Source organism: Mchenga conophoros, linkage group LG12, assembly GCF_057382185.1.
Source record: "Mchenga conophoros isolate Kocher_MC1m ecotype Shallow Benthic linkage group LG12, M_conophoros_male_GT1.1, whole genome shotgun sequence".
Lineage (NCBI taxonomy): Eukaryota > Metazoa > Chordata > Actinopteri > Cichliformes > Cichlidae > Mchenga > Mchenga conophoros.
Genome location: NC_140537.1, coordinates 22,519,892 through 22,547,619, shown reverse-complemented (window position 1 = coordinate 22,547,619; position 27,728 = coordinate 22,519,892). Strand labels below are relative to the sequence as shown.

General features: G+C 39.1%; 1 protein-coding gene across 2 annotated transcripts in view; it reads right to left on the bottom strand.

The window, feature by feature from the left end:
• Window positions 1-27,728, bottom strand: part of unc5ca (unc-5 netrin receptor Ca) — a 185,852-nt gene that overhangs the window by 5,132 nt on the left and 152,992 nt on the right. Inside the window, exons 8-17 of one of the 2 annotated variants that reach the window (XM_085294557.1) lie at window positions 25,716-25,772; window positions 18,043-18,234; window positions 13,901-14,118; window positions 12,290-12,425; window positions 11,637-11,724; window positions 8,440-8,608; window positions 5,771-6,004; window positions 4,077-4,226; window positions 3,673-3,837; window positions 424-602 (exon numbers count right to left, since the gene is read on the bottom strand). In XM_085294557.1, coding sequence (XP_085150683.1) covers window positions 424-602; window positions 3,673-3,837; window positions 4,077-4,226; window positions 5,771-6,004; window positions 8,440-8,608; window positions 11,637-11,724; window positions 12,290-12,425; window positions 13,901-14,118; window positions 18,043-18,234; window positions 25,716-25,772 — 1,588 coding nt within the window. The remainder of the gene's footprint in view (window positions 1-423; window positions 603-3,672; window positions 3,838-4,076; window positions 4,227-5,770; window positions 6,005-8,439; window positions 8,609-11,636; window positions 11,725-12,289; window positions 12,426-13,900; window positions 14,119-18,042; window positions 18,235-25,715; window positions 25,773-27,728) is intronic. The other variant, XM_085294558.1, reaches the window with a different exon arrangement.

The window sequence follows — 27,728 nt, the reverse complement described above, 5'->3', positions numbered from 1 at the left end:
TGGCTGCCTGCTGGGACAATGATGTGCACTTGTGCCCAATTATCCTCTCAATATCTGGCTATGCTTCGGTAGCTGCTGGTAAACGAACCTCCAGTCTAAATCATTAGGACACACATCTGCACACAGAGTTTCTGCGGATGTTACCTGTGAGTTAAATCCAAAGAGGAAATGTCCTTTTAATTTACTAATCAGGAGTCCAGCAGTGCTGCTTTGCCCAAGAGAGATTCTGAAGAGATGCAGTTTCAAAATACTGAAAGGTGTTCAAGGACTTGATCAGTTAATTTCTACTGAAGTGCAACAAGTGATTCTCTGTGATTTTCTTCTGGTGAAGAGATGAAACAGGCTATTATTAAGCCTGAATGAGGACTCAAATCAAGTAAAACAACTAAGAGAAGCATCCATAAAACAAATGCCAAGTGTCACCTGTCAAGGTTGAGTTTGTGGGCCAGCATCCTCCAGTCATTGCCTCTGGTCTGTGGTGCATCCAGGCTTCCACACAACTTCTGTCTGATGGATAAAGGAATCCGAAAGGCGTTGGGCCCCACTAAAGTTGTAATGTTACTGGCAGGGTCCATCAGGGATGTGTCTATACAGTGGACCTCCTGAAAAGACAGAAAGAAACTGGTCAGTTGTTATTTTAAAGGCTCACTCTCTCTCTTTGTTTGTGTAATTCCAGCAAGCTTGAAAGTCAATGTTTGGTATGGCCACCGTTATTCTTCAACAGATTTTGAAGTCTCTTATGCAAGCTTTCTTGTAATTTCTTTAAGTAGTCTTCAAGAATAGTTTTCCTGGCATTCTGAAGATGATTCAAAGCTCTTCTTTGGATGTTGGCTGTCTTTTGTTCCAGTCAAGATGTTTTAGCCATGCCGCTTCAATAATGTTGAGGTCCGAGCTCTGAAGAGGCCAGTCCATAAGTGACAGAGTCTCTATCCAGGTATGCTTTCAGTGTATTGGCAGGGCATTTGGGATCAATCTCATGCTGAAAAATGAAGCCAATCAGATGCTTTCCACTTGATACTGCATAGAGGGTCAATCAATGTCTGATGGTACTCTTCTGTTTTCAGTTTTGATAAGATCCCCGACATTGCTAGTTGTAGCACTAGTTGCACATGCTGATGATGATCTGAAGCAAAGATTTAAAATTTGCTTTCACCACTACATAAAACCCATGATGAGACTGTTTCAGTGAACAGCAGGGGAATCAACTGGGAAGACAGATGCATCTCTCAGGTCCTGTGTGTCCTATTTGTTGTTGTTTTTTTTGGCCTACCACTTCTTTTGTTCTTTACTTTCCTCAGTTTTTTTTAGGACAAACTGTACATCATCGAGTCACACCAAATTTTCAGGTAATAGTTTTTTTGCGAATCACCTTATTGGTGCATAAATACCATTTTCTGCCTGTTAAACTGGTTGGCATTTTTCAGAGTTTAAACAAATGAAATGAGGGAAATGAGTTTTTGTGACAGGCTGATAGTGACAAAGTGCCTAAAGATACAATTCAAAATTGTTTTTTACTAATTTGTCTGTTATGTCTAGTCACAACACTGCTTCTTCCCCTGATGCCTGTTTGGGCTTGAATAAAGCCTGGAGATGTTGCTCTGCCTCCTTGGAAGCAAACAGAAAAAAAAATGGTGGCTCAAGACTTTTGCACAAAAATTATTCATTAAGAGAAATGTTGTTGTATCCCCAGACTCATACAGTACATCTTTTGCAATAGCGACACAGGATGGGGATGGTTCTATAGACGAAAATGTGCATTTATGTAAGAACCATCATATTTCTAGTTCACCCACATCTCTGCCTGGCTGTCTCTATTTGCTGCTTGCCTTTGGTGTAACCAATTACATTTGGTGTCTCCTAAGTAATGCAAGAGTGTAACAAACACAAAAATCTGCTCCCGAGCACTCTCTCCTCTCAATGTCAATCCCTGTCTCTTTTCTAAACCTTCATCCCATTAATCTGCCACTCCTGGGTTGAAAGGAGGCAGCAGCCTAATGAATGTTGCTTGGCAGAGGGAAACAACAACAGCCACTGTTGATGTGAATGATTACTATTTACTGCATCTACTTAGCCTCAATTTATGGCAGAAAGCTCTCTGCTGCTGGAGACTGAATGACTGATGCAACGGGACATCTCTGTTGAAATAACGCTTTAAATCTGCTTTGCTTTTCATTGTTTAACATTGTTGAGGATCTACAACATTTTGCTTAATGTGCAGCACACACAAACAGACATGGAGTTAAAGTACTTAGATGTTTAGCTCAAGCTGTCAAATGTGACCCAGGTTAGATCAAAGCAGTTATGTAATGGCTTATTTCAAATGGACCGCAACCTAAAATTTTAAATCTGTTGCAATAGCACACAGTTGCCACAAAATCAAATCCATTGTGCAAATTTACATAAACAGTGTCATTGTCCAAATACTTGCAGACCTAACTATATCAATTAGTTTTCTTGCAAAACTAAAGCACAGAACTGCCAAGCAGAAACTGTGACTTTTAGACTTTTCAAATTAGATCACAAAGTTGATTATAATTATATATTTTTAATGATTTTTAAAAAAGAAACTGTCAAATATTCATTTCAGTATTGCTCTAGAAGTCAGCTATCAGCTGGGTATAGTATGGACTGGATGATTTAAAAGTGATGCAAGGGTGGTTGATAGATGTGTGGCTGCTTCTGCGAATCTAGGCAGTATTGCCTTTATAAATGGAGAAATATGACTATTCTTTCATCATTTGATGTTTAAATATTCTTTACACTATGGTGTCATTTTCATTAACCTCAAAGAAATGTCTTTTCTGGGTTACACTCATTTACAATGTTGTGCTCAGCAAGTACTGCTGAGGAACACTGAACATGTGGAACTCTTCCCGCTATTCCAAAGTACTTTAGCAAATAGTAAAAGAAAAATAAGAGAAACATCCATTCTTCTAAGCCACTTTACCTTACCTACAAAAAAAGAGAAAATTTTTTTTAAAGTACAGTGCTATTACCCTGACCACCATGGGAGAATTTGAAGCCGTTACATTTAAAAAGAATGGACTGACCTCCAACCAAAGCCATTCACACACAGACACGCATACATTCAGTGACTTCATGGTAAAATGGCCTAGCAAAATCAAAGAGGAGCTATTCAACTTGTGTTGTGTGACCTCTAACCCTAGTATGAATGATTGAACAGAGTCACAGAACCATAGCAGAAACCCTGACTGTCTGACAGACAGTGAAAAAACTTAGTGACTTTAGGACCTTTTGTACAAGAATGTAGAAGTTAGGAAGCAAGGATGTAGAAAGAAATGTCTCTCTCTCTGTATTACTCATTCAGCATGTTTCAGCATGTATTAGTTTATTCCATCCCTGGCCAGTGGGAGTTAATGTTGCTGTCTGCAGCTATCTTGCACATGCAAGCAGTATAAACTGTGTTATAGCGCTTTTGATGTATGTAAATGTTAAATTAAATGAAGCACTTTCTTCAAGCGATGCACACACAGACACACTACAACGTAAACCCATGATACATCCGGGGCAATTTTAAGGTTTAGTATCTTGCCCAGGTAGCCTACCCTGCGGCATGCAGATTGTAGGAAATGGGGATCGAACCAACAACATTCTGATTAGTGGACAGCACACAGTCGCCCCCAATATATATGTAAATTTCTACAAGCTTACCTCCTCCAATGTGTTGCTGAGCTGAAAGATCTGTCCTTCTCCTTCTACCTGCCGTACACACAGTTTGCAGCTGATTTCTGTGGTGGCTGGACTTAATCTCTCCAGGGTGAAGGTACAGTGAAGAGTTCTCTGACTGCCACTCCAAACCTGGTAGAACGGGATCTCCTACAACATGCACAAACGTAGAAAATAAATACACGTTTTTTCAAAAATCTTTTTTCCAGGTAAATGCACCAGTACTACTGTTTTCCAGAATTTAACAATAAAAACATAACTTCAGCATCTGAAATGTGGACTTTTCTCCACATTTGTAAATTTTGTGACCATTTGAGGTCAGAAATGATTTTGGTGCCTGTATAGAATTGTTACATTTCAAAGTGCATCTACATGTGCATCCTTCTTACCTGATATTTTGCAATGAGTTTGCTCTTCCAATGTGCGCTTGGCACGTCATGGATGGACAGCCTCAGATTATGTGTGCTGTCCTTAAAGTTCAGCGTCTTTGGCTCATCCAGAAGCTTTCCTCCCATCTGGGTCTCCATCTGAAGAACCTCCTACACAAAACCCCACATAAAGAAATAACAACTTTATATTTACTCTCCAGGTTTCCCTCTGCTTCATCTCACTCACTGGACCATTTTCATACATTAGAGAATGTATAAGACCTTTGATTTAATTTGCAAAATTACTGCACATAAGGCACCATAAAACATCTAAAATGCATTAAAGATTTAATGAGATATCATCACACATCTCCATGCTTGTATGTCCTGATTTTAAGCAAAGCTTTGCTTTGCTAAACGCACTGAACTGAAAAGACACATTAAGAGGCTCAATAAAACCCTTGATTAATAATGCCCCACCAGTCAATGTACTGCTGTTTTGAGATATGAGGAAATGAAGCATATCTTTAATGCAATATGGTAAAATTAAATTACTTCTATTGGCATTAAAAGATGACTTCAATGTATCATATTGCTTACACTCTGGGCTTTAATACACTAAAAGAATAAACCTATTACAAATGATTACATTTTCGTCTTTTATGATGGTTGTTGCATCTAGTTTTAAATTCAGCAATAAAGCCTGTCTAGCTTCAAAGGATGAGAAAGGACAACCTCACTCCAGATCTAAAGGTGAAGCAAAGTACTTATTGTGGATTGTTTGTTGCAACGCACTGTGTTTGATTTCAATATAAAAATGACACACTCCATTCATTGTTTAGCCAATTGTGCAGGGAAGAAAACACTACGAAAGTACCAAAGTTATTTTTTATTTTGTGGGGATTTTTACTGACCCTAATAAAAAAGACATCTGTATGTATTTTTGGGTAAGTTCACACCAAGAGAATACTACAGAATTATATCTGAGCCATATTAATTGGCTCTTGAAAATACACACAGAAGCACTCGTTTATACTAAGTTATCCGTTTGAATTTTGATGCCTCCTACAACCTTTTCAAAATAATCAATTCCTCTAGCCAGCCTATCAGTTATACTAAACAAAGTCCTCATCATTGGAAAAGAAAAGCACACCCCTGAACTCTCAATTAGAGCTACAATTGCTTGTTTGAACTGGTAAAACTAAGTGTTTTTTTATGTTTGTGCAAGAGTGTGCATGGCTGTGTGCCACTGACACTTGACTTAACATTGCATGCATAAATTACCACTGTTAATCTCCCATATCAGATGGTCCCTCCAGTGCTTTGAATTTGTTTGAATTCAGCAGCACTGCTGCTTTGACATTGCTTGACCCTGTGTTGTTTACTCCTTCTTAGCTCATTTCCAGAAGACAAGAGGTGCAGAAGCTTCTATTTACGACTCTGTGAAGCCCTTTCTGTTCAAATGCTTATATATACATTTCTTTTCAAATGTAAATTATCATGAAAGCATTTTAGTATGGGTAGTCCAAGAGAGAGCTAAATCTCTCACAGCACTAATAAATGCAGCAACACTTTTAGCCGATAGTATCAAATGCCTTCGGTGTTATTCAAGGCACTGGGGGTGAATACGTACTCTATTTATCTAATATGTCTATTAAAACACAAGTGGAAAAAATACTACTTGGCTTGGGATTTATTTAGCTTCAATTCTTTACCTTGAGTGCATCTTGCGTATCATCCAGACAATAGACCCTGATGTGATAGTCCAAAGTTGTGCAGGAAACGGGCCCAAAAACAGCCAGCTTGAGCCTCTTGGCAGCTGCTTTGCCAATTGACTGGCCCACCAGGCAGTACGTCCCCAGTGTCTCTGTCAGAATGTGGCATGCCTCTGAGTCCATCTGCACATAGCAGGGGGTGGTGAAGTTTTCCTCTCCCACTACAACCACATCCTTCAGGAACCAGATACAAAAAAAAGGAGAAAATGTTTTTTATACACAGTACCATTTTGTGCCTATGACGGGTGACTGTGAATGCAATGTTGGAAGTTCTTTAACACAGTACTGTTGAAATACCATGTGAGCCTTTACTCATCTCAATCAAAAAGTTCTTTCATTTAAGAAAGGCCACCTTTTAAATTAAATCCACGATAGGTGCTGTTGTCAAATTAAACTTAACACTTGCTCAATCTGTTTCATATTAAAACTGCTCCAGACATTCATAGCCATAATTTCCTTTCTCATCTGAAGAGCTTTTTTAAAATTTTTCTTAGCAAAACGGTAGATTTAATCAGCATTAAACCTGAGATAAATGTCACAGTAGGATCACGTTGAGCAAAACTGCGTGACAACAGTGTTTGGCTTAAAACAACATATGTGATCAATATAGAGCAGAGTATTGTTAAAGAGACCATGAAAATGTAGATTATTTGCAAAGTGAATTTACAAAGTGAGCCATGGTCTGGTTAATCTTGTTTTCCCACCTTTTTTTTTTGTTTTTTAGGGCTGTCCTTCGTTTGGTCATACAGACCACTATTGTTAAAAGCTGGCTGTTATTTGAGTACAGGCTTTATTTGAGAATTTACGGGCATTAAGCCACATCCTGTCTGTTAACATAACCTGACAGCACCTGCATTTGGAAGCTTTTCCACTAATGCAAACAGCCCATAAGTAAGCAAGGTTGCGGTTTATTTCAAATGCATTCCGCTCCTATAAACAGGTTTGTTTGCCGTTTTTGTTTTTATGCAAATTGAGTTAAGAGGTTTTCTTAACTCTAGAGGATTTTTAAAAGGTAAAAAAAAGCACAGTTATTATTGTTGAGTTGTTACTTGCAAAAAGACAGTATGTGATGCACTGCTTGTAGTTTAACAACAAAAAAAGAAGGTTTTTCCAACACGCATGAATATAATACGGAATATAAATCTTTTTTAGCACACTGTAAGTGTATTTGCTGTATATACTTATAGAAGTACATCAGTGTGTACTTCGGGAGAATGATGAGACTTGGTTAAAGAGGTTGTCTGTGAAGTGTGTCCAATCCCGCTGTGGGATATCTGCTGGCTGTAGCTCATATCGTTTCTACAGTTCCCTGTCGCAGTCTGAGTTATGGTAAACCCATGCGTTTCTCTTGGTTAACGGAGGATGCACAGGCTATCTGTGTTCTTATTATGTGACCACTGGATCCGCAATTAGTTGTGCAGATATCCATGTTTGCTTGTGTGACTCCGTTAACGTGTGATACAAATATTGAGTATTGAATCACAGTTCATGCGGGGTTGTGTTCCTACAGATGAGCTGAATCAATACAAAGAGGTCAGGAAGCAGTATGGTAGGAATCTGTTATTACTGGTAATCACAACTGTGGCTGCTCCCCCCTGATATGAGGGGAATTCAATTACCTTTCCTCTCACTCTTTTGGGGAAAACTTTGTGATGGGAAATGGATGTTCTACTGCAATAAAAGAAAAACAAATCGACTTCCTGATGAAATTCCACTTTACATTTTTCTTGTTGTTTTTTTTAACCACTCTGCACCGAGCCTCTCCTCTGAATCTCTCTCACTCTCACACGCACAAACGTGTACACACACACACACACACACACACACACACACACACACACACACACACACACACACAGTCTTATGCATGGCTAATTGTGCAAAGACATTGTGTTGAGCTGTGATAAGCAACAGAAGACAGCATACGGGCGCCTTGTAGACACAGTGATGCTGCAAGACAGTCTTATCACCCACACCCACACACAAGGATGCACACATGCGCACGCACACATGCGCACACACACAGACACACGCAGTAGATTGCTGAGGTAGAGACTTCATGCTGAGAGACACGGGAGGAGAGAGGAAGAGAAGGATAGAAAAAAAGGAGAGATAGAAGCATAAGAAGAAAGATGAGAGAAGAGGAGGATGGAAGAAGCATAACAAATTGCTTCTGATAGGAGTCTTCAACCCCCTGCTTGTCTACTAGCCTGTAGGCAATTTCTGTTTACCAAATTTTCTCTCCTTCTCTCCATCTCTTCCTCTCTCTCGCTCAATGAATACACAGAGTGTATGTGTAATTCAGGTTATTCCTCTATATGCTGTGTGTGTACCGTGCAAATGACTGCATATCACTTACTTGGTTATGGCTGTGGGCAGGTTTGCCATTACTTTGTGTAAACAATTATTTGCAGACTTTTTCACATTTAGAAAATTTTACTGTACACGTGCATCTCTGTGTATTCACATCCGTCAGAAATTTCAATTTCTCATTAGCTGGCAACACAGCGACAGCTTTTCTTTTCAAAAACTATATGTTGCCTCTCTCTAAAAACAGTGGAACATAAATAGTGCACACAAACAAAAAGGACACAAAGCTGAACGCTCACCTCCCATTCTCCCATGGCCAGCTGATTCTTCAGCTGTATGAGCCAGTCTTCCTGGACATTGTCAGAGCAGTGGTGGATGGTGAGAATCACTGGTCTGGTCAGCAGGGCTCCTGGAGGTCCACAGCTCACCACTGGGCTAAGAACTGTCTGGATGTCCTCTACTGGGGGTCTGGGAAACACAGATAACACTGAGGTGACACGACAGAAAAGAGCAACAGGAGGGCTGCGCTGTCGGATCCCAGCTACTGCGAGCTTCAATCGCACGAAGCTAAATTGGTTCACTTCAGGTCTGTTTTGTTTTTACCTTGTTAATATTTTGGACAACTAAAGAATCTTCATATACTCTAATTCTATTCTAATCTTAATATATTGATACCCTTAAATAGTCCACATTCATTGTGGATAAAGAGAAATATTTTAAGCTTTTTTTGCTCACAAAAATCGGAAAACTAGTATCTCAAAATTTTGGATTACGTAATTTTGAGTAAATTACTATTCAGTCAGTTTAAACACCGTGCATCTCTCTGTCTAACTGCGTACTCACAACCATAATTCTGGGGAAGCTTGCTGACTTGACAATTCTCCCGAAGGTGATTATCGACACTGTCCATAAGGAGGGTCACTGCTGAAAAGGCTGTCCGTTTGCAGAGCGCTGCATCGAAGTGTATTAATGGAAAGTTGACTGGAAGGAAAAGGTGCACAAGCAACAGGGATCACCGTAGTCTTGAGAGGATTGTCAAGAAAAGTCAATTCGAGAACTTGGGAGAGCTTCACAAGGAGAGGACTGAGGCATCTACTCAGAGGCTTTAGAGCACTTCATGCTGCCATCTGCTGACAAGCTTAGCCGATTTCCTTTTGCAGCATGACTTGGCACCTGCACACACTGTCAAAACTACTACCAACTCACCGTATTATTACAGTGCTTGATTGGCCAGCCGACACACCTGACCTGAACTCCATAAATAATCTATGGAGTATTGTCAAAACGATGACAATCCACTTAAATAAAAAACACAGATAAGTGAAAGGTTACTATCAAAGCACCCTCAATGACACTTCAGCAGGGCCACAAACTGACTGCCTACATGCCACAAGCAGTAATGCAGTAATTTGTGTTAAAGCAGTGCAGACTAAAATACTTTTCAGAATTGGACATGTGTGTATTGTAAATGCTTTTTTGATTGATCATAGAAAATAATCTAATAATATTAGATACCAGGTTTCTGATTTTCATGCTATAAGCCATCATTATCATTAAAAACGTCTGTTTACCTTTTCAGCTGAATTAGGAAAAAAGAAAAAAACAAGTTTCCCACAATATTCTAATTTTTTGAGATGCACTAGTACAAAGCTGGACATTTACATGTGAGGAATAGATTACCTTTGCAACGTAGAGAACAGAAGAAAAACAGAGCAAGAACAAACTCTATTGGAGAATGATTTGTATAGTCAGCCTCAGTTGGATTCAATAGCTTGCAGCTCACGGGGCAGAAAATAAAAGGCTACTAATCATACACTCTTGTGCTTTTTATACATCTAAATGTTGGAACCTCAAGCACTCACTAACTAATGTATGACTCAGTACTGCAGCAGAAAACTTCAACATCCAAAAGATCATACATAGCAGTCTCATTTGTAAACTGAAAATTGAAACCAGATACTTAAACAACACTCGCAGTAAACGCAAAAAATATACAAGTCAAATGCCAGTACGATCCATTATCCCTCATCTTCCCGAAGCCATATATTGACTGTGAATGAGGCCATACAGATAGAGGAGATAGATCTAAATATTAACAATGTTTTTCTTTTGTTGTTTTTTTTTTTTTTCAGCCCACCTTGTGTCAAGGGAGAGCTAATCCTTAGCAGTGTTATCGATTCAGCTGCTGGGGCTCATTATTGACTCATAAAGGGTTCACATGGGTAGAAATAACAAAGATAAAAACAGTGGGAGTGAAACTATAGCACCCTTTTAACTACCTAATGCTGAGGTCACCCCTTAATGAATTACAGCTTTATTGATTTATGATGTTCTGTATCCTTTATCTTGCAAATACAACAAGAGATGCTTTGACTTTTGTTTGTTGTTAATCTGACACCTTAGGCAAGGGTTGCTGAGGTAAGTAAACGTAGCTATGTGATGTTCTGTGTAAACACAGCGGGCTGAAAACATGTTCGACTCTTAGAAATACTGCAGCATGTTGCACGGGGCCTAATTCCTATTGACTGCTGCTGATTGAAGAGAGTGTAAAATGAGTGCATGGAACAACATACATGACTCAAACTGTGTCTCTCCATTGTCCATAGTCATTTGGACCCTCTTGGTTGTATTTATCCAGGTTTTAAGATTCCCATTTTAAAAACCCCTTCAAGTAAATATGAATGGATTTTGCTCCGTATTGATTCCAAGGTGAACATCAATTTTTAACCGAATCAAAATCAGTGTGCCTTGTCACTTTAACAAAGAGAGAGCGACCTACATGATGTATGTACTTTTTTGGGAGGGGGGAGGGTTATAGAACATGTAACAAGATTAAAGCATTCTCAAAAATAACCACTAATCTGTTAGTTACAGTCGTTGCAGTGATCTCTCTACATACGGTTTCAAAAGCTCTGTTCTTTGGCTTTATAATGTAGCATGAAGTTAAAACCAATCAGTTGGTCGCACAACGGTCTGCTGTAGTTTGGCATATTTCAAAGTAATGAATCTTAAGAGCCTTACATTTAAATACAGTCCTGAATCAAAACCTGATTAACAATGTAAATTTAATGGATTAGTGTACAGATTAGGATGTTAAGTCGGTAGTAATTAATGTGTCAAATATTCCATTTTAAGCTGCTTAACTTAACTCTAATTCTGGTATTATAATATGCATTGTGCCACCAACTGACCTCTGCTGAATGAATCACAAAAAAGGTATATGTGAATGCACTATAATATATCCCTTTCTTATAGATTGTAAGTCTGTGTCACACTATGAAAGCTTCCTCACACCGCCATACAAACAGCTACAAGAAGCCACTGATCTGGGCAGAGGCAGAGAAGTACAGACAAAGGAAACAAACAAACAAACCAACAAAAAAAGGACACAGAGGGAGATGCAGAGATGAAGAGAAAAATAAGGACAGCAGAGAACAATTAAAAGGAAACAGCCACATAAAAGAAAAGAAAATGGGGAAAGAGAGACAAAACCTACCTCAAGCTATCCTTCCTGTGCACAGTCACATACATTTCATACACCCTGCCATGAGGAACAGCACCCGCTGGAACCAACAAACTGACTCCTGCAGGAGGAAGGACAGAGGAAGCAGAATGAATGAGTTTCATCACTGGATTTATCAATTTCACCATGCACAACTGAATTACTGAATGTGAAACCCATCATCACTTTATTAAGTAATGAATCATAATGATAATCTTTTTAAAGGCAACCCATGTAAAACCTTGTCTTAAATACTCCATTACAATGCAATATTTCACAGCCTTTGAAAGCTGCTTTTCATCAACAGGTCACACAACACATCTTTACCTTAATACAGCTGCTGCTTTCCTTTATTCTTTTTTTCCTTTGAAATCTTGGTTCATCACTAAATCATATGAATCTGACCGCAACAGTATCAACAAAGGTACTTACACGCTTAAGTATCTAATGAAGTCAGAGGCCAGTAGAGGAAATATATCTGAATAAATCACTAAAACAAACATTGCCACATATTCTTAACTTTACTGTGATCGCTGTTACTGATTACTGTTACTAATCAGCAAGAAAAATGATACAACTCTCCCTGTTTGCGGTCTTGTCACTGCACAGGAACCATTTTTGCTGTTAAACACTTGTGGGACGTTTACCAGAGTTGGGTACAATGAGGTGTCCTCCTTGGTTGTTGAAGGATCCATGAGCAGTACAGGAAGGATCTCGTGTTCGGGCCAAGCTCTGATTGCGAAGGTTCATGGTGTCACTGTTATCCAACAGGGACTGAGTTACCTATGTTGATAAAAGAACAGTAACAGTGATATTAACAAAACATTACAGTATTGTATATGACACATGCTATTCAAATTGGCCTGGCATTTATATACTATCTTCTAGTCTTACCAGCCACTCAAAGCACTTTATAGTACCAGCAACATTTACAGTGCTTTATCCTGTGCACTTTAAGTGTTTTGTTTATCTCATACCCAAGAGCTCAAGCTAACATGCGTGTCCTAGGCCTGTAGATGGAAACCAAAGCTCCCAGAGAAAACCCACAGCAGCACAGGAAGAAGATACACACTGTACACACTTACAAATCAGCAGAGCTACATTCACATTTGAAAACACTACTTTTTGAAAGCTCTGTTACACGTCTTTTAAACAAGAAGAACATGAATAGATGCGTGACTCTTTCTGCAAACAATGTTAGAGTAACCATGTAATAAGTATCTTTTTTTAATAGACCTTTTATGTGGGCAGGCATTGTCCACCGTTATGCATAAAAGCAATATGCAAAAGCTTAAAGCGATAAGGGTGAATGAGGTTCAAAAATGCATAAGGAGAAAAAGAATGCAATGCGGTTTAAAGGATTGAATTCCTCTGAAAGACTTCGCGTCGGATCACATTAAATATGTAGCCTAAAGCAAAAACAAAACAAAGAAAAAGCAAAAGCAAAATCTCATGAAAGTCCAGAGAAGTTTCACTGTGTCAATCTCATTTTTATTTTTGTCAGGACAAGAATTACAATGGAACTGTAATCGGTCCCTTTTCTTCTAAAATTTGACTTTATTGATCAATTATGCTTTTTACTTGCATAAGTTCCTTTTCTGTTCATTATGATGCCACAGGTAAGACCTCCATCTGCCTGGGGACGGGGGTGATGCATGATCACCTCAGGGTGAAATGTAAATGAAGGATTTGATATTCACTGTTTTACTCCAGCATCACACAAAGTTGAGAAGAACTAACGTCGCTAAACTAAGGATGAACACATCAGACTATAAACAAAGAAAATAAATAATAAAAAAATCCACAAATTACCTTGGCAAGGTCAGTCATTAGACACAGCATGTGATCAATTATAAAAAAACAAAAAAAAAAGAAACAGATAAAATCATCAAAAGGTGGCAACTGATCTGTAGAGTTCAAAGATGGAGAGTTCAGCCCTCGTACTGCCTGAGGACAGGTGCTGTGATGAAACTGAGCGGTTTCATCTGTATTTGTGACAACTGACTCTAGTATGCATGCCATGTATTTGACAGAGCAGGGAGGGAAAGTGGGGCACTTAGCCGCATGTATACTAATGGTGTGTAGTGTCTTCATGTGACTGGGAAGACATGCGCAGCTGTGCTGTGCTGTAGAATCTCTCACACTGCTCTTGCAGATTAAATACAGACAGGAGGAAATAGCCTACTGTGATCACACAAAATGCTTTCAAGCAGAAAAAAAGATACAAGCTCAAGGATATTAGTGTTGGGCAACACTACCTTAGGAGACAATTTAGACGTAAAGTCTCCTCCGAGGTCATCCTGAGGTGTGACCAGTCCAGAAGAGTTGTACACTTTGATCTTCAAGTTGGGAAGAGGATCCAGGAGAGGAGAGTTGGTCATTGGAATTTTGTCTGAAACATCATGAAGAGCATAGACTGGACCCCGATACATGGCAGCTGCATTTGTTAAGTCTGGCGGAGCAGTCAGCAAATCAGCTAGAGGGGTAAAATTGACACAAGAAGAGAGACAGAAGCACGAGAGAATTTACAACATGATATCAGAGCGGTTCAGGGAAAAGACAGACCAGCTAAAGTAAATCTATGGTGTTGTATAGTGCAGTGTGTGTGTGTGTGTGTGTGTGTGTGTGCGTGCGTGCGTGAAGCTGGGGACAGATGTGTAGAAGTTGTAGCAAGATCAGTGAGAAGGAAAAAGGGGGAGGCAGAAGAGTCAGTCAAGGCTGCTGATAAGCTATCAGTGTCTGGGATAATACATTGCTGTACACGGGGGCATGACCTGGCTGCATGAAGGACTAGTCATGGCTGCTGAACAGAGAGACAGAGAGAGCAAGAGACTTCTACTTCACCTCAAAAAACACTCAAATCTCCAGGAGTTAAACATGTGTATTATCAAAACTATCTCACAACACAACAGTTCAGTTTCAAGCTGTGCTATAAGCTCTTAAAACTCTCATCAGAGTCTACTTTCTTCCAAACCGAAATAACATTAGTGCGTACAGAGTGACATTCAACTTGTGTTAATACTCATCCATGTATCTATTTTCCACTATTTGGAATAGGTATAATACATAATATACATTTATGTGATGATACACTATATGAACAATTTTTTATGACATTATTAAAATCATCAGACTATGTTACTTTTGAAAATACACTGAATGCTGTCATTTCAATCATAATTCAGGCCAAAGGCACTTTGATCTTTGAATAACATTCAGAGCCTCTCATTTGTTTTTCATGTCATTAGTCATCACACGCTTCTGATTTACTACATCTTTCATTGTAGATGTAGTAAGTTACAAAGTCTCCCATAAACAAAGTAACTGTTTAACACACTATATTTAAAAAATTAGAAGTCTGTCACTTCTAATCAGTAAAATTCAAATGAATAAAAAAAAACCCTATCCTTTGACTTGTATAGTTTGATCTGAGGCTGCAAAACGTGTTAGAGTCTTTGTATATCCTGAAGTTTTTACCCTGCTCTTTCTTAAGCTGGCACAGCTGACGTATGCTAATGGAGGAATCTTGACTCTTTTGATGTATTGCAAGCAAACAAGCAGCCCACTTACACACAGAAGCACTGTCATAAACAAAACACTAGTGCATTGTCACAGGTTGGTACTACAAAAGCACTCGCACATGCAAATGTGCCTTGTGTACCAACAACACGAACACTATAAAGCACATACTGATACACACACCATAAACATGTGCCACATGCACTATACATGGGAAGGATAGGTAAGGCTCTCCTGTTGATTTCCTGTTGTGCTTATTGTGAAAAGGTTCATGCACACTACATCAATACTGTATGGTAATAAAAGTGCATGAGACACTGAATTATAGCTATAACCACCACAGCAACAGCAGGTTCACGCATGGCTTCTTTAGGATCCATACAGTACTGACCTATTGTTTTTTAATCATAAAATAAATAGTTAAGTAATTACAAATGCTTTGATATCACTCACAGTAACAGCAATGTTTTGTCTGCTAGAATGTTAGCCTCAGTGCTTTTAGATAGTTCTGCTGACGGACATTTACTTAAACTTCATCAAAGCCATTCAAGTGAATGTGCTTCGAGCAGCCCTGTAACAGTTCTGTAGAACCATCTTGCTATAACCACGTTAGAAGCACAGAAGCTACCCTAAGGGCAGAAGCACAACAGAGCTTACTTCTACACAAACCCCTCTCAGAAAATTCTGCAAATATTCAAGATTTAATTGGGACTGAGATCACAAGAAGACCAGTTACCTATTAAGGAACAAATCCCGATTATTTTTTTGGGCTCAGAAAACCTGTTGTTCTCTCTAAGAGTCCATCCATTCTAATTTTAAATTTCCTTCATTGTCACCCCCCACCACCACCACTAACATGTATGCACGAACACACGCGCACACACACACACACACATCTGTTGCCTATCACTCTCTTCCTTTCTCTATCACCAGGCTGTTTACCCTTAAAGCCAGCGGGTATTCCTGCCAAATCATCCCTGCTGAAATTTAATTAACAACTAACAGAAAGCCAGAGAGAGAGAGCGAGTCAGAGAGAGAGAGAGAAACACGCTGGGACATAATTCTTCATTAATTGTAATCGGAAATGGTCCCTCAACACAGAGTGACATGCATCCTAATGTTTTACTGATAAAATGTCACACTGTCTCTACACATAGGAACAAGTTTACTCCTCTCCTGTCCACACACACATGCGCAGTCATGCACAACCATTTTAGCTCACTGTTAACCAGTTAGCACTGCACACCCTCATCATGCACACTATGGTTTCAATGTTAATGTTCGGCCACAAATGAACACACCGTTAAAGAACACCCTGAAATATTTGCAAATGTAACCCTTTTCAAAAATGCTTTTCATATGGAGACCATAAAGTGCAGCTGACTATGATGAAAACAGACTGAGCGTTTGCTTAGTTTCTTTTAGAGTGTGTCATTCAAAGTTGTGGAAATGTATGAATACATGTTTGGCTGTAGGATCTACTCGCTTCACGTAGGCGAACTTTTACTGCGTTTGTGCAGGTCTGTGTTAAGAGATTTTAAATCAAGGTGTTTATGTCATTTCTTTCTACAAGAATAACCCGACCTAATGGCATCTTTGGACTGACACCTGATTAATACAAATTCCCTTCCTCTTCCTGGCTTTTCCAGTAAGCTTTTAACTCTGTGGACGTGTGCAGAGAGGAAGAAATGACAATACAGACAGCAGACAGTGAAATATAGCTCCATTTTAAAAGGAAGATAAACATGAGGGAGTGTCTGTTGTGGCTGGAGTCACATAGCTATGGGAAGACAGAGACATGGAGACTGGGATGAAGGGAGGAGGATGCTGATAAACAGGAAATATGATTGAACTGAATGTGCAGATATGAAGGTCGAGGGGGAAAAAGTGAAGAGCAGAATGAGAGTGACAGAGAGAGACTCTTTGATGGAGGAGAGCAGTGTCAGGTGTAAAGAGATTAATCCAAACCATCAGAGGAAGCAGAGAAATGAAACAAAATAATACTAGTGTCAAAGCTCTAAAGTGGATGGGACACACAACAATATTTCAATTGACAAATGGTCATATCTGTTGTTTTCTATCAGTCTCTCTGTGTATTTATCTCTCTATTGTATCAATCATTGGCTATAGTGATACTCTAGGACAACTTCTAGTGCTCTCTTTGAGAGAGCACAAGGTAGGCAGACCCTTGCTGTCAAGTTCCTACTTAACAGCAATTATCCGACTAGCCTGAGTAGCCTTCAGAATCGGTTTAAAGTGAGCATAGCAGGGATATTTTGAAGTAAGGTTGTATGTAGTCTGACTGAAACAGGATTTTGGAGCAACCAAGATAGATTTTTCCTCTTTATCCTGCCAAACAGACAGCTCTGTCTGGAGAGGAACTAAAGTTCTCTTCAAAGCCACCAGCCTTCTTTGACAAAATCTGTAGCTTTACATAGAAAAACTTTTTGTTTTGACATTGAAGGTGTGCTGATTGCCATCTATAAGGGTAATACAGTGAATATAAATAAGTACATCACATAAGTCAACTTGAAAGAGTTCCAGCTGACCCTGATTCTGTCTCCAACCATTGTAGTGTTTCTGTTTTGCTGTCATACCAATATTGATGGACCATTGAGGCAGCTGCACAGGCTAAATAATTTCACTGCATTTAAATACCACTTCAAGGTGGTTTATAAAGAAAATGAGTGAACTTGCTGTACTGTCTTTATTGTAATACATTTTTTTCTTTAGAAAGACACCATTGCGTCGGAGAAGAAGAACAAAATTGCTTTTAAACTTGTGTTGGATGCATATAAATATATATAGATAGATATACTGTAAACATTCTGTATAGAGTTTCTGTATTTCCCCTCAGAATCAAATGTCAAACGCTCATTACCTGATCTGGCTGTCTTGATATTAACAGACTGGAAGCCTCCATTTAGTGCCGATGTGTCAATGATGTCAGAGTCAAAGTCGCGGTGCGTCTTGCGATAGACAAAGAGCGCCACGATGACGGAGATGACCAGGCACATAATCACTGCGATCACTATCCCCACATAGAGCGCCACATCATCTGTGCTAGGGGCAGCTGGAGGGGGACGAGAGAGAAGAAGACCATGTTAGACACGTACTGATGAATCAAGACCCATTCATACTTTAAATACCTTCTTAGGAGAAACTGTACATCAGAAATGTAAGTGGCTATAAACAATTTAGATAATACTTGTGGGGCAGTAGGGTGCTAACAGAGAATAAAATACTTTTATGAGTCTGTCATTCGTAATTTGTGTTTGACAGTTTCACTTTTACCTCATACTTCAATTCAGACTCAAAGGACAAGTACTATGGGTTTCATTTCAACTGAACCTTTCAAACAGCCCTCCAGCTCGTGTAATATAATAATTTGTCTACACAGACAAAGACACCTTTCATAAAAAAAAAAAGAAAATTACCAACTCTTGAAACTTAATAAGGCTGTTAATTATTTTACAGGGGGGTCCTAACAGCCATTTTCAGTTGTACTCTGGCTGGAACAATGGTTAAACTGTCATTCATGAGGCACATCTTGAAGCAGAAGACGGATCTAAATTTTTAACTGATGGTTGATGCAGATGGTAAAAGGTATGTGACACACTTAAGAGGAGAAGAAATGAGAAAAGGATGAAAGGAAACGAGATCGCTGGGGATGAAGATGAGGATGTAATTGGAAGGAAAGGCAATCTGTGGACAGAACACACATATGGAGAGTGCAAGTGAATAGAAATGAACTGAAAGGAGAGTAAGAGGTTGGCTGATAAAGTCAAAGGAGAGCGAAGAGAGAAGACAGTGAAATGGCGAGGAAAGGAAAGAAGCAGAGGAGAGGAGATAACAGCAAAGCAGGCAAAGGAAGTAGGAATGCACTTGAACTTCAAAGCAGCAAAACAAACAAGCCTACATATTTAATATGAAAGTGCCTGAGAAACTCTTAGTGTACTCTCACTGTTAAAGAACTGCTCATAATCATGTCCTGTGTAGCGGGTGGGAGGGGATTTGTCTGCAGCTATTAAGAAGACTGAAAAGTATAGGAATCCTGCTTTTAATCCACCCTTAAAGTTGAGAGGCAGATAACAGGCTTTTAGCTACAAACAGCCTGAGTCATTTGCTAAAGGATTTGCTGTTGTCGCATCAGAACAAGTTCATAAAGCACGAACTTGATTATGCATGAAAGAATGTGGCACACAAACATTCACGCTTACACATGCTAACACACGATGCACATATTCACAGAGGAGAGGTCATCTGTGACGCTGCTGGTTACTCACTTGCCACTTGAGGGAGCTATGAGCCACTTTTAGTGTCCCTCGAGAACCGAACACGAGGGTCAGGCTTTCCCCCTTTTTTAAAAGTTAAGTTCGAGAGAGATGTGAACAAGGTCTCTCTGGGCACTTTGTTCATTACAAAAAAATGATTCTGACCTTTTTGGCAAACACCACAATGTTGACCATCCCACTAGAAGCAGTGTAATGCTTTTGATCATTTTTAAAACAAAATATTTCACAACAGAACGTAGAGACGTTCACTTTGCCTCACATAACAGTAAACTGCATCATTAGGTGTGAGCCTATAGCGTGAATATGTCACTTGTAGCTATTTTTCCTTCTCCTGCCATTTATAGAGAACACAACGAATCAGTTAACAGAGACAACCTTCTGCAGATCAGTCAATATTGCCGTGGACTAAAGCATCGTTCCTGCCTCCACACGAACGGTCTCACTGACTGAATGCCGCTGTCTAGATCGACTTCGGAAAGACCGCGCCTCGTGTGTCACACAAGCCACACTGTGGCAGAGGGGAAAAAAATCATTCCTATAATTTGCGTTTACAACCTCCGATCTGTGTTTAACGACAAGATTTACAGCACTGTGGCTGTTTGCTATAGCTGCCAAATATCTGCTCTTCAGATTTAGCACAGACGCAGAGCACCACCTTTAAATCTTCAAAGTCTACCTCAAATAGGCTTTGTGACATGCAGTTACCAGTTTTCATTCTGATGTTGCCTGTCGAAAATTCCCCGATGCCCCAACTTCCTTGCTGTGTAAAGATGCCCTGTTATCAAGGTCCTTGCAATTGCCAAAGGGGAATAGAATTGGATAATCCTCTTAAGTACCAATTCCCTGATCTTAATTATGATCATCATCATCCCCATCTATTAAAAGAAACTTTATCTTGTGTCTACTTTAAGTTGAAGGTCTAGAACTTCACAGCACATGCAAAGTCAGAAAGCCTCAAGAAGCATCACTTCTCAGCTCACTTATCCCAGTCTCCTACAGTGGTTTGGGACACTTTAACTAGGCTATAGCCCTGTTCTCAAAATATAAATGTATGTTTGAGTGCATCTGTGTGTTTGTGTGTATGCACTGACTGTAACTTGTTTTATCTCAGTGGACTTAAAAGCCTTTCTTCACTCTCTATCAGTTTATATCCCGTCCCCTTTACATCTTTCGCTCCCTCAGTAACTCACACCTCTCTCTGACTCCCTCTGTTTCCATCTGTTTGATTTGTAGATGAATGAAACAACATGTCCCATTAGAGCTTCCACCTGCCTGAGTAACCTACATACAACTGCTTGATACCAAATGGTTTTTTTTTTATTCGTTCCCTTTTTTGTCCTAGATTTGTCTTTTTATTTCTACTTACACATAACCATCACAATATGACAAACTTGCACTTATAAATGGTGCTTAGTGAGACTCATACAAAGACGACCGTTTTTAAAGTAAATGAACAGAACTGATTCCAAAGTTGTCACTTATTTCATAGACTATTCAAAACCCCAGTGTGTCTTTTTTTTTTTATGAAAAAAGACATTTAAAAGAGTGAAAATACACCTTTATCAAAAATGAGACCTTTTTAAAAATTTGAGCTAAGTAATAAAATACATATTGTGTCCCATGTTCTCTCCCAGTGACAATGACAATTTTAGAAATGTGAAAAAAAGCACTAATGCACAGTATCTTTTCTTGGGCACTCAAGTTGTCTAAGCTCTCTGTATGCATCTCTTTCTTTAGTCTTTCATTTTCATTGTGCTTTCACATAAAACACAAAGTGCTGCTTGGGCTGAAAACGGCCTTTTCTGTAATTCTGATGCTCTTTTGTTGTCTGACTAACTGCATAATAGGCCACACTTTTCTGACATGATTGTGACTAAAAAAAGGAACTGAACAGAGTGCAGTCTGACTAAGGACTGATAGATGCACACCGATATTCACTTTTATGGGTCACAGTGAATGGATAGACAGATACGCACAAACGGACATGTCTATTTCCTGCGCCTTTTCTCCCTTACCTGATACCCCCTCCCCTGCACCTGACAAGCAGTTTCATGTTCAACACAATCACCAGCACGGCTAGCTAAATTGGATTTAGATTAAAAATATGTACCTTTCAACAAAAAGACCTGAAATGACTTAAATAATGACTAAATCACCTGGGAAGGAAGACAAACATTTAAACACCTCATCTGTGATGTTCCGGCAAGTGCTACCTGACAGCCTCTCTATAGAAGACAGAATCTTCTAAAGGTCAGGAGACACACACATGCACACACTAATAATAATATATAGGCCACACACACGCACACACAACAGATATACATGCAAGTGGTTAAAGATTTGACAGTGGTGTGGGAATGCTTGGTTTGTACAAATTTAGGAGGCATTAGTGTGCTCATACAGTTGAATTGTGGAGACATAACTCCCATTTGGGGTCTAAAAGTGTCATTTTGCAAATGTATTTCCAATTGGTAATGCTTTGGTGGACCTCGGTATTTGATTCTGATGTTAGATTTTATTAAAGAATGGCACAAAATGTAAAATATTTTACTCTTATGTAGTTGTTTTGCACAATAGTTATACCTTAAATTGTACATGTTTGTTTTGTGCTCACAGTATGTGTGTAATGTCAAATGCGGCTTAGCTGCAAAGCCAAGGTGATTTTGCCAACGTTGCTTTTTTGTTTTGGGAGCAAGATTTGAGCGACTCATAGCATCATAGCTGCTGCAGCTGAACTGACTTTATCTCTGAGGATTTAGTGACATGTAGTGTGGAACCAAATGCATCAGCCAGTGTTGGCACTGTACACTACACGTGCTTACATGTGAACAAACCTGAAGACCCAGGAATTTGGAGCAATTATACACACACTCAGTTTTACATGCAGTCGATAACACACATGGGCTAGCGGAACGAAGCCCCGGTCCACCATCACTCAGCACGGATCACTGTCTATCAATTGGCCCAGCTTTTTGTCATTCTCGGAGTCTGTCCAATCTGCCACAGCGAGGATTTAAAGAAGGGGGAAACAAGGATAACTCAGATTAAGTCATCTCTATCTTTTCTGTGATCTGCATCCAAAGCAGAACTGTGGACAATCACTACTTGAAACTCATTCAACTGCCTTTTTGATCTTGCTTGGCACAAACATGCGGACACCAACACCAACTCCTGGCAGATGCATCTGTTCTAAGTAACTGTCAGGGGTGATTGAAAGGGGGGGTGAGAGAGAGTGAGCAGTCATTTCTAAATGTGTCTGTGCTTCAAGAATGGTTGGGGAAAAAAACTTAATGGTTAAAAGTGTCAAGAAATAAAATATGGAATCACTTGAAAGGCAATAAAGCCAGAAGGTGTAATTCTATGACTACAACAAAGTTTGCAAGGAAAGTCATTAGAGCTCATGCATTCTTTAACCCTGTAACACAGTGTAATTGCTGATATTTAATGAAGTGTAACTGAATGGGACATTATGACCTCTCTCAGTGTATCCTGGCCACAGTTATGAATAATAAAATACTACCAATCTCTCTTTTCACACGATGGCTAAATCACATTTTCACAAAACAAACAAGGTACAATACAAATGCATAATGAAGCCGTTCAAATTATAATAATTTTGCTGACATTTGCTTTTTGAGCTTTTCAGCCTCTATTTATGAACCACCCTGAGATAAGAGCTGATCAGCCATCAGCTGTCCTCCCTTGTGAAGCTGTCAACAGTGAATGCAATGCAACCATAAGGAATGACAAGGGATTTCATTGTGAAACCTATCATAGGTGTGACTGACGGATGTTGTTAAGGTAAATCTACTCTGTAAGTTATTAAACCATGGCTTCTTGGTATAGTGGTTTATGTATTCACCTAACAAGGAAAAAAGCCCAGGTTTCACCAAGGAGGAGTCTGAGATTCTTTTGGAGTTGCATCAGGAATGGCGACCAGCGTAAAAATCAGCCAAATTAAACAGAGTAGAGCTACCTGTTGTGGTGACACCCTGTTAATAAGAGAGCAGAGAAAAGCAGCTTTATTGGGACTGGATTTCTAATCAGAGAAAAATGGCTGAGAAGGATGCTTTGAAAAGAGAAATGTCAGCACCTGTTCATAATTATTTAGTCTCTTATTTGGCTTGGATGCTATGGCAAGTTAAAATAACTATGAAGGGGAAACTAAAATGATAATAACCCAAAAAAAGAATAAAAAAGAAAACAAAAAAGAAATTACTCATATACTGTGGGCAATAGGACACATCAGTATCAGCACAACTATACTTATGAAATATAAACTGGATTAAAAAAAACTGTCAAAAATTAAATTAAATGATCAAGCCGCAACTGGAATGACCCATATGGAAAAGATATATATAAATCTTATAAAGTTTGTATCTGTCTTGTGTGAAACTTGTATGAAAAGCATATAACAGTGAAAACAGATATAAGAGCCCATGAAAAATTATATAATGAAACTTGTATGTTTTGGATACTTACTAAAACAATGTATGAAAGTAATGAGAAAGTGGCTACTTTCATGAGTAAATCATGTAATCCTTATATGATTTACTCATGAAAGTGGCCACTTTCATGAGTAATCACATATAAGTTTTTACTATTTCTTTTCCATATGGGGATACTCGGGGAAAGCAGGATCAGTTTGGTGATTAGTGGCTCTCAAAGCTTCCCACAGCTTACGTTCCTGCCTGCATTTTTGAATGAAACACTGTAGCAATCTGTTAAATGAGGTATGACTGTTTTTGTCTCATTTTTAGCTCTCTCCATGTCTTGATCCATCTAGGACTAGTCATCTAACAAAGCACCGTAGGATAAAACTGCTGCAGCAGAGCCTGAACGAGAGTCATTAGAACACATAAGAGAAACACATAGATTGCTTTGAAGATAAAACGAGAGCCCCTGCAATGAGAAGTAAAAAGCAGAGTAATAACAAGTGGCAGAGGTCCTTTTGCCTCTTGCACCTCTCAATTTCTGTCTCCTTCATTATCGTGTAGTAAATTCTGTTGTTCTATAAGTAATAGTAAGTGAGATGGAAAGAAAAGGGTGGCGGAAAATCAAAAGCAGTGTGGAATAAAGAAGTAGGATAGCAAGTAAAACTGATTAATATATTTATTAAATCCTTTCATTCATTATTCATTCTTTTCATTACTCATTAAGAAGCACCCATACCTCTTGAAATAGTAATACCCTTGCCAGGTAATCTTGTGCCCTCCTGTAAATTATCACTAAAGAGAAGGGGTCAATTCAGTAGAACTGATTGAAAATCTGAACTAGTTCGGGGTCCATAGCTGAAGCGCACTGAGCTCTATGAGAGCCAATAAGCTTGTAAACACAAAGTAAGTGTTCAGAACGAAGGCAAATTGCCTACTTTGGCAATGATTCAAAGCTGGCTGGCTACTCTCCAAACGGCAACCGCTGCAACAAACTCACAAATTGTGAGTCAAGTAAACTGATGCTGAATCGATTCACTGCTATAAGACAAAACAAAGGAAAGAATCGAGTTAATGAACGGAAACTGTCACTGTTATGGGGTAGACTTTGCAAGAGGTACCTCCTGCAATCGTGGAAGGCTGGTTATGTCTAACTAGATGTCCATTACAAGACAAATACAATGTAAAGCTACACAAAATAAAAGCATGACACCATGTTTCAACGCATAATTCCATAACCTTAAGTCTGTGGGTTAACTTTTTTGTATGATGTTGTATGTAGAATCTGTCCACTGTTTCTGGTTCAGTTCAAATGTACTGCAATGGCATCAAAACTCTGCCCATAGCTAGAACTGCTCATCCTTCGAGGATAGATTTTAATTATACATCAGTACAGTTTTGCAGCATTTGCTTGTAATTTAAAGGATGGAAACACACTGACATGCACACCCAGAAAGAAATGTAGAGGACACAACTGTAAGTTAAAACCTGTAAAGTAAAATCTGTATAGGGATCAGTATGCAACAAAACAAAGATACCACCACTATTTCCTTTGTCTAAGAGCAGGGTTACATTTCAGAACTGCTAATGCTGCTGTCTGTAGACTTTACTGTGCTTTCAGACTTCCTTGATAAGCACAGCAAGTTGATTGTACATCAAGGCAACAGATGTAAGACATCAGCAGAGCTCTTATCCGGTAATATAAAATGACATGAAACAATAAAAGAGAAAGCATGAGCCAAAGGTCAATGCTCAATCAAAGAAACACTGAGATGAGTAAGACAAAAGAAAAATGGATGGTGGTAAAACAGAAAACATTGACTTACATGGAATTCCCAATTCATTCTTTTCTTTGGACTCAGTGGACTTCTGAAACAATGAACCTTGGGATGGGAAAAAGAAAAGGGATGGTGGAATGATGGATGAAGGGAAAAGAAAAACAAAACAAAATAAGACCAACATCACAGGACACAGACCTTGAGCTAGACTTTTTTTTTGCTCTTTCTTTAAAATCGAGGTTGAATGAAAACATACAGACCACATTGAGACTTTCATTGTGCATCAGGATCTTCACACAAATCTGAGCAGTAAGACGAAATGTGGAAAGACTGCACCGGCTGTGAAAATCGGTGTACTCTGAGCTATGGTACATGTAAGTGGCCTAAAGACGGAACTGCTAGCTATCGTCAATCAAGAGAATTTTGTTCCCCTCTGTTGATGTTCCTCTTTGAATTTACTTTGAATTCGTAGATATTTGTGCTTATGGTGAATGCTATGGATTATAACAGGGTGACCAGCATTGCTTGCTGAATGGCAGCAGCACTTTTAGTCTGACATCTGTTTCAGCTCTGTTGCGACAAGAACAGATGTTTTACATATTACATTAGGTTTTAATTTAATTTGCTCTTAACTTTTTTGTATTTTCTACTTTTTTAAGCTCCTTCTGTACATTTTTTTTAAACTTTCTGTGGCATTTTTTCTCGATAAGGTCTTCATTTTTATTTCATAAGAAGTTACACTGTTTCCCTGTGTCTGTCTCCTGCAACACAACAATTTTGAAACTTTTGGGATTAAAAAAATAAATCTTATCTTTCTTATCTTATCATGAAGAAGCCTGGATGCATTCAGTTACTGCTGTGTCATTCTGAGTGGTTCACTTAGTTGTGGCAGACAGAAGGTCTATGACACAGATAAACCACTCATGTACTGATGTATAATTGAAGCGCTGGTGTATAATTGATAAAGCCAACATAGCTACATGGTGTGCTTAAAAGGTTCTTGCCAGACCAGCTGATCGTGGAACACTGATTCAGCACTAAAAAGCGAGAAACATTGGCGAGGTTAAGTGGGGTGACAAGCACATATAAACAAACAGCAAGACAAATGACAGGCTTAATGTGGTGTTTTGCTTTAGCTGTACAGGTGGGCTGGGCTACATAGCCCAGGAATTTAGGTTTCATACTTGAATTTGCATGGGCGTAAGACAACAAGCAACTGGCTGCATTTGGTTGACTGCAACAAAATGTCACAAAATTAACATCTGAATCAGTGATTATAGTAGCAGCAGCACACTGTGATAAAAATGTATCATACTTCAATTATAAAGCAATTGTTCAAACAAATAATAACAATGAAAATATGGTGGGTGTAAAATGAAGCTTAAAATGATTCAGAAAGACCCAACACGAGCACGATGGAGAGAAAAAACAGCACAGTGGATGAGGGCAAAGCTTTTAGACAAGGAGCGGCAAACAGCTAGCATGCTGGGTTAGAAACAATAAGACAATGTAGCCACAATAAGAAGGAACACAAAGGGGAAGAACAGGGCTCTCAATGGGGAGATGGGTTGTTTGATGCTGTGTTGTACTTGCTGACACTGCTCATCATTTTGTGTGATACAACCCACACCTGAGTGTTTTATCCAAACACTAGATTACATAACTGCCAGAGCCTCCGGGTACTTTTAAGTACAGTAGCATCTGCATTCATACACGTGTGTGTGCTCACAGAGCAGGCAGCGAGTAAAATATTATGCACTCAAGGATGGCACAGTGGAGGTCTGAGTGAATCCGTTCCAAGAATCCTGATCAATGTGTCAGAGAAATGTCAAACGGCCAGAACATATAAAACAACACAAACGGCTCCAAAACCCCTGAAAGACTGAAACACTCAGGCATGCATGCGTCTAACTTAGAGATAAAGAAAATGAAACAAACAAAAACAAAGAGAAGTCACTCCATGCTGCAAAGAAGTAAGGTCAAATGGATTTATGCCTCTCAGGGTTGAATAACTTTATAAAAAAAAAGAAAGCAAGAGATGGTAGACGCGACCGAGAAAGA